The 12,500-nt window shown below is 36.5% G+C and overlaps 1 protein-coding gene across 2 annotated transcripts in view; it reads right to left on the bottom strand.

Annotated features, from left to right (window-relative positions):
- Positions 1-12,500, bottom strand: part of LOC138853810 (putative uncharacterized protein DDB_G0277255) — an 18,339-nt gene that overhangs the window by 803 nt on the left and 5,036 nt on the right. For both annotated transcript variants that reach the window (XM_070092817.1, XM_070092818.1), the window contains exon 2: positions 5,601-5,702. In XM_070092817.1, the coding sequence (XP_069948918.1) occupies positions 5,601-5,702 (102 nt within the window). The remainder of the gene's footprint in view (positions 1-5,600; positions 5,703-12,500) is intronic.

Genomic DNA, 12,500 nt, shown 5'->3' with positions numbered 1-12,500 from the left:
AGAGATGAACAAACCTCAGGGGGCAACAATTCGGTATCTTTATTGTTGAAACGTTTCTCCTGTTCTGCAGGCTTCTTCAGTCGAATACAGATGTGAAACGTACTGGAAACAGCAGAAGTGGAGAAAAAAAGGATGAGGTGATTTGTCGCGCAACCTCGATTAAGTAGTTTTGAGGAGGTCAGTCCCTCAGCCTCGATACTGAATACCAGTAATATAGTGAGAGGTGAAGAACAGTCGTGGAGAATAATCTCTAGTGAAGAACAAACACTGGTTTTTCCTAACAACCGTGAAGAACGAATGAACGTGAAGGTCGCACAGAGATAGTATATAGTGGAGAAGCAGCCATCAACGAGCAGACATCAACAAGTAGACATCAACGAGGAGTCATCAACGAGGAGTCATCAACGAGGAGTCATCAACGAGGAGTCATCAACGAGTAGTCATCAACGAGTAGTCATCAACGAGGAGTCATCAACGAGGAGTCATCAACGAGGAGTCATCAACGAGTAGACATCAACAAGGAGTCATCAACGAGGAGTCATCAACGAGTAGTCATCAACGAGTAGTCATCAACGAGGAGTCATCAACGAGTAGTCATCAACGAGGAGTCATCAACGAGTAGACATCAACAAGGAGTCATCAACGAGGAGTCATCAACGGTGTCACTCTGGCTGCCTCTTCTTCAAGGACATAACACACTCAGGGATCTTTCACACTTCGACCGACACAATCTTGAAACAGATTTAAATACCTTGAATATAGGGAAATCAAGTTAGCTGGCTATATTAAATCAAGTCAGTTGGATATATTAAATTAAGTAAGCTGGCAGAATTAAATCAGTCAGATGGCTATATTAAATCAAGTAGCTGGCTATATTAAATTTGCCAATCACAGTTTCACCTTGTTCTCTATACACATATAACATTTATTACCCAATATAAGAGTACACACTTAAAAATCAACTACAATAAGAATATTGTCTGGAGCAAGCAGGCAGAAATTTTTATTTTGTATATTATGATATGAAAACGAAACACGAAGACAAAGATAGAACAGACAAGCAGGAATTTATATATATATATATATATATATATATATATATATATATATATATATATATATATATATATATATATATATATATATATATATATATATATATATATATATATATATATATATATATATATATATATATATATATATATATATATAGGGAAGTACCACATCTATAGCTGGAATGGGGACCCTCATCCTCGGAGAAGATAATAAACGTACCTCAGGGAAAACTCAAGGTTCTCCCCGGAGCTGTTTCAATATTTTCTTCTCCTACCACCCCCTATATATTTTATATTCTATGTGAACATTTATTAATAAACAGAATACATTTACAGAAAAAAACATAAACATGAATACAATGGCACAATGTATCAAAGATCATGAATTTCCTCCAGCTCCTCCGAGGCTGGACGCGAGCCAATTATGCAGCAAGCATTTCCCCTCTGGATGGCTACGCTGAGGCGCTGGAACATGAAAGTGGCTGCCCTTGGGTCCCTGGTGGTGTCGATGAGTCTGGAACCTAATTCTTTAAGGAAACGTGTGGCATTTTTTTCCCCATGATCCCAAGGTCTCTGATCCCACTGGGACAAATTGATACTGTTGGCTAATGTCCCTGTACTTGCTGATCTTGTACTCCTCCCTGTGGTCAGCAGCTCCTCCCTGTGGTCAGCAGCTCCTCCCTGTCGCCCCACACTGTGATGGATATAGGTGTCAGCCAGTGTGGACACACAGGTATAGTCCCATGCTAAGAGCTTGCCATTCTTCCAAGGATAGATGGTGATCCCGTCGGGGCGATTTGCTGGGTTGTGGGTATTGTTGGCTGCTAGTGATCGGGGCTCCCTCTCGGCAGGGCATCCAGCTGTAGCAAGGGTTCTCTTAATGATGTCGTTGACCTCATTGTGTCTTGCATGCCAGCCCTTGGTTTTGGAACAGTTAAGACCATGTAGACCGTATTGGTCTGCTTACACTTCGCCGCAAATACACGTACATTCTGTGTGAATTGGGGCAGCAAGGCGCAGAGCCACTGCAATACGGAGGGTCTTAGGGTCGAGTCGCGTTCCCATTGCCAATATGGGAACTGGAGGAAGTCCCCGGAGTGATGTGCGCTCACAGCCTGGAGATGGGCAATCTCCCTATCTGATGTTGCAGCCCTGAGCATGTTGGCAAGCACCTTTTCAGCAATCGGGCCATCCCAGCTTGACTGTTTGTGAGCCAGTGCTGCACTAGGGTTTGGTGCTGGAGCAGCAAGAGTCTCCCATTCGGTGATGGCACTGGCATAGCTAGGGTCTTCTATTCCTGCTGAGTCACTGAGGGTATCAGGAAGAATTTGTCTTATCAACTCGTTTGATGCTATGGAAGAGGATAGGAAAGCTGGTAGAGCAATCTGGGAGGATCTGCGAACTCCCAGCCCTCCAAGCCTGACCGGAAGTGAGGCTTGCAACCACTGTCCATCGTCAAGGGAAAGATTCAATACACTCTCTAGCATGGTCTTCAGGAGAGAGTCATATTCCTTGAGTTTTGGACTGCTGAAGGCTGGGGAGCATCTCAGAAAGTAGGTAAGTTTTGGGATTGACAGGCACCTGGTGAGTAGGTAGAAGGCATCGTGTGTGTCAATATTTTTCATCCTGCTTTCCATTGTCCGGAGGTCTGAGACTTTTTTTTCTAGGATCAGATCGATGGCATTGTACCCAAGAGGAGCATCAAGGAGAGTGCTATTGGCTGGATCAATGGCTCGTGCTCCTGGTAAAACAGCGCTAATATTCTGGATCATCTGTTGATTGGTAGAAACTATTTCACATTTGGTGGGGTTTAAAGAAAGGTCCAGGCTTTCTCCCATGTCTTTAATTTTACTGATGTCCTCTAGGAGAGATTCTGTTGTGCCAGCTAGGGTACCGTCGTCCAGGAACCAGATATTGAGCTCGCTGGAGAGTGCTTCCGTGACTTCCTTGATGACCAAACAAAATAGAAAGGGGGCGAGAGGGTCCCCCTGTTGCACGCCCTCACATGAGTCAATTTCATGGTTCCCAAACAATAGTTTGGACACACTATAACACGATTCTATGAAGGGATAAAGGGAAGGGAAGTTTCTATAAACTGCTTGGAGAGCAGCATTCCTTCTGACTGAGTTGAAAGCATTGGCAAAGTCCAATTTGACCAAGGCTTTTTCATCGGACATGTTTTTGATATATACTCGTGCTGCATGGGCAGCTGCTTCACAGCCCTGTTGAGCGCTGAAACCGAGCTGAGTTGGTTTCAGCATTGCAGCAGCCTCTTGACTCACCCTTCTTACTGCAGCCTTGGCGACTAGGCGCCGAAGGGTGTTACCCACTGCAATGGGCCTGATTCCTCCATCCTTTTTTCGGAGGGCACACAATGAGGCACCAAATGGGACACTGCCAGCCAGGCACAGGTTGGAAAATTTGGTGAGTTCAGACAGCAGCCTCTCTGAAACCTCACCAAGTGCTGGATTGAGTATTTGTTTTAAGTGTTGAGGCCTTAAACCGGTGAAACCTCCTGCTGAGCCCTGTGGAAATGACATAGCAGCTTTATACGCATCAGCATCCTGTAAGGTTAGATGTTCTTCGCCTGCTGCAATGTCAGGGAGGTCAATGTTGGTACTGGGAGCCCTGGGTGGATGTTTGTCCTTCAGAGCTTGCGCCGTGCTGACGTCCTTGGGAGCGATGGTATCCTCACTGGTTATAAGTCTCAAAGCTCCAATAATATTACCCTCTTCTATTTTTTTGCTAATTGGGCTCTGATTTTTGAGGCGTCGGGTGTCCTGTTGTTGGCATTTGCCCGGCGGGTGTTTGTCGCCCTAAGGGGGAGACGGACGAGGTTGTCATCCCTTGGGAATGCATTTATTGCCCTAATAACATGTGTTGCTAGTGACTTGTCCCTCCTTGGTGGGACAGCCAAACAGGCATTGCCAAAAAGCAGCAAGTTGTGCCAGGATCTGTTGTTTGAAGGAGCATATATATTTATTTTTTTATTATCACACTGGCCGATTCCCACCAAGGCAGGGTGGCCCGAAAAAGAAAAACTTTCACCATCATTCACTCCATCACTGTCTTGCCAGAAGGGTGCTTTACGCTACAGTTTTTAAACTGCAGCATATATATATATATATATATATATATATATATATATATATATATATATATATATATATATATATATATATATATATATATATATATATATATATATATATATATATATATATATATATATATATATATATATATATATATATATATATATATATATATATATATATATGTATATATATATATATATATATATATATATATATATATATATATATATATATATATATATATGGTATAAACCTTGGTAATAAATACCGACAAGTTGGTTTAGAAAGACACGTAAGCAAACACTATGACATATTTATTAGAAAACGTTTCGGTCCTGGGACCTTGATCACTTCTAACATACAGAGGTAGAAAGACATTATACATATAGGCGGAGAGTGAGGTGTGACGCACGTGACCTGAGGAATGTCATAAGAACATAAGAATGGAGGAACACTGTAGAAGGCCTACTGGCCCATGCGAGGCAGGTCCTTGTCAAAACAACCTCTGCCTATGAAGAGGACGGGTAGAGGATGAAATCATGTGACTCCTGTGTTGTTGGGTTGGTGCTGCTTAAGTATCATGTATGCCAATTTCAAAAACATTGGCATACATGACACTTAAGCAGCACCAACCCAACAACACAGGAGTCACATGATTTCATCCTCTACCCGTCCTCCTCATAGGCAGAGGTTGTTTTGATAAGGACCTGCCTCGCATGGGCCAGTAGGCCTTCTACAGTGTTCCTCCATTCTTATGTTCTTATGACATTCCTCAGGTCACGTGCGTCACACCTCACTCTCCGCCTATATGTATAATGTCTTTCTACCTCTGTATGTTAGAAGTGATCAAGATCCCAGGACCGAAACGTTTTCTAATAAATATGTCATAGTGTTTGCTTACGTGTCTTTCTAAACCATATATATATATATATATATATATATATATATATATATATATATATATATATATATATATATACTGTATATATATATATATGGGATATATATATATATATATATATATATATATATATATATATATATATATATATATATATATACATATATATTATGACATAAATCATGGGAAAATTGATGGAAAAATCAGCTACAATTTACAAAAGCGTCACCAAATATACTTTTAGTATTAATAGAACTAAAATAAATCTGAATCTTATTAAAAATTTCTACTTTCATGACACAGTGAAGAAATATATATCTATGTGGTTCCTAGTATCAGCAAGTAACGAGAGAATGGAAATATAAACACAAATGCAGTATAATGTGATCCTTTATTGACTACGTTTCGCCCACACAGTGGGCTTTTTCAAGTCAGGATCACATTATACTGCATTTGTGTTTATATTTCCATTGTGTCGGTATTTTATACCATTTATTTCCATCCAAGTAACGAGAGAAGAAGATAAGAGTGTCACACTAGTACCTTCCCCAGCTGGTGACTGTAAACAGGTCACCACCACCATCAGGAATACCACCGCCAGCACCGCCAGCACCGCCAGCACCGCCACCATGCCTGTCTTCGTTACTGCAATGAAGAAAAACACATTTGTTTTAATCAAAGGTTGATTATTAACGCTCTTACTAGAGCAGAGATTTTCCTGTAAAAAGCGTATACGAATCAAAAAAAAAAAGGGTTTTATTAGTCAATGAAAAGTTATTTCGATTCCAAAAATTCCTGAAAGAAATGGACGTAAAAATTACATACAAAATGTATACAGCATCAAACACAAATTGATTAAAACTTTCCTAGAAATCACAATAAGAAACGTATACAAGGTACACAATGCCTCTCCCAGCACTTTGTTTACACTGGTAAATCACTTGATGCTCGTTACTAATAACACAAGTTTTCTATATGAACTGCTCATTCTTTCTACATAGGAGAGATCCTGGTTATGTGGCTGACCGGGATCACACTAGAGTACCCCTATCTTGCAGTTATTCTCACAAACATGACTAATAACTTTTCATTTAACATGCAGCAAGTGTCACCCTCTGATTATTTAAACTAGATGGCATCTCTCTCTCTCTCTCTGTATATATATATATATATATATATATATATATATATATATATATATATATATATATAATCTGCAGACGAGAGATGATTACAACAGGACTCACTAGACACATTCAGTTACCATCTCTCACATAACGAGTGCCACAACAATTAGGTAACGTCACACCTCCACTTGACCATCTCTTGTGACTCTCAGTCTACATGTACCGTTGTCTCTTTCATTCTCTTGTGTCACTGGAGTAACCGAGGTCCCACGACTGAGACCCTAACCAATAATGATGTGTAAAACTATTTGCATTTGTGTTCTTACATCCTCATCCAGACGGGTGCAGACAGACGCCTCGGTGTAAAGGTACGCTAATTACGTTCCAGCTGCACAAACATTTAATAATTAAAGTATCAATGGAACGAATCACATCACATTAGGCCTCGTAATTTCGATTCCTAATTAGCGAGACGTAGAACGTGACGTTCACTGAATCCCCAACAGATTCTACTGGTAAATAGACATCATTATTCCCAAGGAATTGCTGAATGACATTGAGTGACGCTTCCTTAATGAGAATCCTTCCAGGATATCATCTATGGGAGCTAAATTATCCATAAGAATTAATTTGCTTTAAATCTCTCGAAGACTACATTTTTCCTCGACTTTTACAATTATTTATCTTCGAGGTAGGTGCCTAGATGCTGTTGAAGGGCTCTTGAACCGTGGAAATGGAGCAACCCTTTTGTCCTTAGATCAAGCCTGATTAACTTTCCTTCTCCAGATGCTTATTATTATTATTTTTATTATTATTATTTTTAGAAGTAGTGGTGGTAGTAGTCCTAGTAATAGCAGTAGTAGTGATAATAGTAGTAGTAGTGGTATTATTATTATTATTATTATTATTATTATTATTATTATTATTATTATTATTATTATTATTATTATTATTATTATTATTATTATTATTATTATTATTATTATTATTATTATTTTTATTATTATTATTATTATCATTATTATTATTATTTATATTATGATCATTATTATTGCTATTCTCATCACTTGTGTGTTCATCATTGTTGTTGACATTGCTTCTCCGTGTTTATGTCGGTCTTCCTCACGCATGTAATGATTGGAAAGAGCTGTTTGGCTTCGTTGTTTACACTGCATGATTTGTTTCCAGAGGGTTAATGATGTGTCTGCAGCCAACGTAATTAGTGCGGACGACTGGCTGAGGATAGCGTGAGGGTGTGTTGATGGTACATACTGTCCCAGCAGTAACTGTCTGTCTGTATGATGGTACATACTGTCCCAGCAGTAACTGTCTGTCTGTATGATGGTACATACTGTCCCAGCAGTAACTGTCTGTCTGTATGGTAGTACATACTGTCCCAGCAGTAACTGTCTGTCTGTATGATGGTACATACTTTCCCAGCAGTAACTGTCTGTCTGTATGGTAGTACATAGTCCCAGCAGTAACTGTCTGTCTGTATGATGGTACATACTGTCCCAGCAGTAACTGTCTGTCTGTATGATGGTACATACTGTCCCAGCAGTAACTGTCTGTCTGTATGGTAGTACATACTGTCCCAGCAGTAACTGTCTGTCTGTATGGTAGTACATACTGTCCCAGCAGTAACTGTCTGTCTGTATGGTAGTACATACTGTCCCAGCAGTAACTGTCTGTCTGTATGGTAGTACATACTGTCCCAGCAGTAACTGTCTGTCTGTATGGTAGTACATACTGTCCCAGCAGTAACTGTCTATCTGTATGGTAGTACATACTGTCCCAGCAGTAACTGTCTGTCTGTATGATGGTACATACAGCCACAGCACCTGTCTGGACGGATGTAATTACTATCCCACTGTCTATACTATCTTTACGGAGGCAACTACTATCCCAGCTGCTGAGTGAGCAAAGTTATTTCCTAAAACAAAAAAAGAATCTACTTTCCCTTCTGTCTCATTATCTTCCTCAATTTACAAATGTGGATTTTTGTTATCCACGATGCAGGTACTTGGAAATCTTCTTTATGTCCTTTTACGACTTAATATGCATTTTTGAAGCTAATTATTCGGTCGGGTGCAAATCCCTGACTCAACTAATATTTAAGACTTGACAAAATATAAAGTCCTCTACCAATTTTTATTTTGGGATTATTTTAATACAATATAATATGATGTTAGAGGGATTTTTCTCTTAATATATTTTTGAGTTATGTTTTATGATTCTATATCGTGGTATAGTAGTTTTTTATAATTTCATTCCGTACGAACTTTTAAATTAATTTTTTATTGATGACTCATAGGTCTCTCTCTCTCTCTCTATCAATATTTGGTCTCTCAAAGTGTATTCTTCTTGTGACCTGAATTTGATTTCTGCTATTTTCATTACATAACATTTATTTACATTAAAATCCATGTGGAAAAGGACACCTGAGTACAACTTTGGATATTAAAATTATACCCATATAAGGCTTTATCAGTAATATGTAGCCACTCGTGACGAAACGATTCCTTTAATAAATGTCCTGACCTGCACACAAACGTCTTTTTCCAGAGTTCGTCGGTATCACCATACCATTAAAACCATTAAATTCCATCAATCCGTTGATCGCTCCATTTGAACAATTTATCCGAAGCATCATGTTGAGGTGTAGTCATATTTCATAATTATTTTACCTGAGATTCTTGCCTCATCCCATATATTCATACATTTTTTAATTTCTTCTGGTAAGTCATGTATGTAAATTTAAAACATTACTGGGACAAGCATAGATCCTTGAGCCACCCCACTTTCATCATCCCCTCAAGGAAGAAAAAGTCATATATATATATATATATATATATATATATATATATATATATATATATATATATATATATATATATATATATATGTCGTGCCGAATATGTAAAACTGGTCAATTAGCAAGAACTCATTTAAAATTAAGTCCTTTCTGAAATTTTCTCTTATACGTTTAAAGATGTATTTTTTTCATTAAAGTTCATGTAAAAAATTTTTATTTCGCACCAAAAGAATCTTAGAAAACTTACCTAACCTTATTATAACAAGTACAATTTATTTTAGCCTAACCCAACTAAATATATTTTAAATACGTTTACAATAATTTAATACTAAACAAACACAATCAAATGTATTTTTTTCGTTAGGTTCAGAATGATTTTGGCGAAATTATTGCATACACAAATTTTCACTTGTCCTATATGGCAAGATGAGCGTTGCTATTTAAGCCAAGATCGCAAGTTCTGCCTATTCGGCACGACATATATATATATATATATATATATATATATATATATATATATATATATATATATATATATATATATATATATATATATATATATATATATATATATATATATATATATATATATATATATATATATATATATATATATATATATATATATATATATATATATATATATATATATATATATATATATATATATATATATATATATATATATATATATATATATATATATATATAACTTAAACTCAATAGGAAATTGCAGTTTGCTGTTTGAACTATGAAGCAATCCTGGTTTTCATCACAAAATTGCTACCAACTGTATCGTTTTTACTGTTCTGTGAGATGAACTTCTGTCAGTCCAGCGACTATATTCCCCTCGCTCAATAAATATTTAGGTAAAGCTTTACATCAACATTTCAACTCTGATATTATTTGAGTACATCACAATCTGCCAGCAGCGACCAGAGAAGAATTGTCCTTCAACAGGTCACCAGGGCCCTTTCGCATTCAGCGCTTCTTCATGAATATATTACTACCACTACTACTACCACCACCACCACCACTACTACCACTACCATTACTACTACCACCACCACTACTAATACTACTACCGCTACTACTACTGTCACTAGCACTACTGCTACTACCACTACACCACTACTACTACCACCACCACTACTACTACTACTACCATTACCACCACCACCACTAACACTACTGCTACTACCACCACTACTATCACTACTACTACCACCACCACTACTACTACTACTTCTACTAGTACTACTACTACTAATAATAATAATAATAATAATAAAAATATAATAATAATTATTATTATTATTATTATTATTATTATTATTATTATTATTATTATTATTATTATTATTATTATTATTATTATTATTATTATTATTATTATTATTATTATTATTAGTCAGATGTTATCAGACGAATCAAGTTTCAAAGATTTCTCTCAGTTTTGAACATCTGCCAAAAAAATAAATAATAGTTATGTTTTATAAGGTTTGTTAAAATAAATAAACAAACATATACCAATACTTCACCTCATATAATCATATAACAAATAGAACCTCAGCTGAAGGTCGAAATGCGCATCCATTACTTTGTATGTTGTTGTCAACACATGGCTTATGTTTTAATATTAACAATTATTCTCCAAACAGCCATAGTACATTATATATATATATATATATATATATATATATATATATATATATATATATATATATATATATATATATATATATATATATATATATAAATGTACTATGGGTGTTAATGTTGCAGTTTAAAAACTGTAGTGTAAAGCACCCTTCTGGCAAGACAGTGATGGAGTGAATGATGGTGAAAGTTTTTCTTTTTCGGGCCACCCTGCCTTGGTGGGAATCGGCCGGTGTGATAATAAAAATAAAAATATATATATATATATATATATATATATATATATATATATATATATATATATATATATATATATATATATATATATATATATGTCGTGCAGAATAGGCAGAACTTGCGATCTTGGCTTAAATAGCAACGTTCATCTTGCCATATAGGACAAGTGAAAATTTGTTTATGCAATAATTTCACAAAAATCATTCTGAACCTAACGAAAAAATTACATTTCACTGTGTTTGTTTAGTATTCAATTATTGTAAACAAATCTAAAATATATTTAATTGGATTATTCTAAAATAAATTGCGCGTGTTAAAATAAGGTTAGGTAAGTTTTCTAAGATTCTTTTGGTGCAAAATTAAATTTTTTTTACATTAACATTAATGAAAAAAATATATTTTTAAACGTATAAGAGAAAATTTTTAGAAAGGACTAATTTTAAATGAGTTCTTGCTAATTGACCAGTTTTACATATTCGGCACGACATATATATATATATATATATATATATATATATATATATATATATATATATATATATATATATATATATATATATATATATATTGTGTGTATGTGTGGTCAAAATCTAGAATATCACAGAAGTAAATGTTTCGGACTATTCTGATGAAGGTCGTCCCAGTGTAGCTTCCTTGCTCTAGTAACCAACTAAAGAGCAGCATCTCTAGCAACTGAGCCTTCAATAAATCAGTAAGGATTCCTCGGGAAATTAAACATTTAAAGCTTTTTAAAGTTAGACTTCCAAGCGATGTGAAAATTCTGAATTTTCATCGAAACGCGAAGCCACTGTTGCCGTTCAATGTAGATATAGCTCTTATTGCCTTGTTGTTTAGCCCAGTAATGCCGCCGTAGGGAGGAGACTGCCTGTCAGAATTTATAATTAATTCTTCTCTATGTTAATAATATATACAAAAGTGTTGACAAAGTTTTAATGGAGCTTTATTATGGCCTCTTAACTCAAGAACACATTCATGGGTGTCCATGTTGTCCCCTTGACCTACCTCATGGTAGGGAACCATGATCTACACCACCATCACCATGCATAAATATAGTGAGAATGGTGTTTGCCCACACACTGGTTTAAGAGCAGTTTAAGAGTGGATACACAGTTCACTCCTCCAGAGTGGACTGTGTGTCCGTTACTCCAGCTATTGACTGTGTGTCCGTTATTCCAGCTATTGACTGTGTGTCCGTTACTCCAGCTGTTGACTGTGTGTGTCCGTTACTCCAGCTATTGACTGTGTGTGTCCGTTACTCCAGCTATTGACTCTGTGTCCGTTATTCCAGCTATTGACCGTGTGTCCGTTATTCCAGCTATTGACTGTGTCTCCGTTACTCCAGCTATTGACTGTGTGTGTGTCCGTTAGTCCATCTATTGACTGTGTGTGTCGGATACTCCAGCTATTGACTGTGTATGTCCGTTACTCAAGCTTTTTGTCTGTGTTTCCGTTACTCCAGCTATTGACTGTGTATGTCCGTTACTCCAGCTACTGACGCATTGTGTATATTCGCAGAGTTGTGCTCTGCCTGCCCAGCGTCCTTGATTACTCTGGTAGACATCACTGGTATCTGGACTCTTGAGC

The sequence above is a fragment of the Cherax quadricarinatus genome, chromosome 41 (genome assembly GCF_038502225.1).
Source record: "Cherax quadricarinatus isolate ZL_2023a chromosome 41, ASM3850222v1, whole genome shotgun sequence".
Classification (NCBI taxonomy): Eukaryota; Metazoa; Arthropoda; class Malacostraca; order Decapoda; family Parastacidae; genus Cherax; species Cherax quadricarinatus.
Note: the sequence above shows the minus strand (reverse complement) of the source record. Positions and strands in the feature narration are given on the sequence as shown.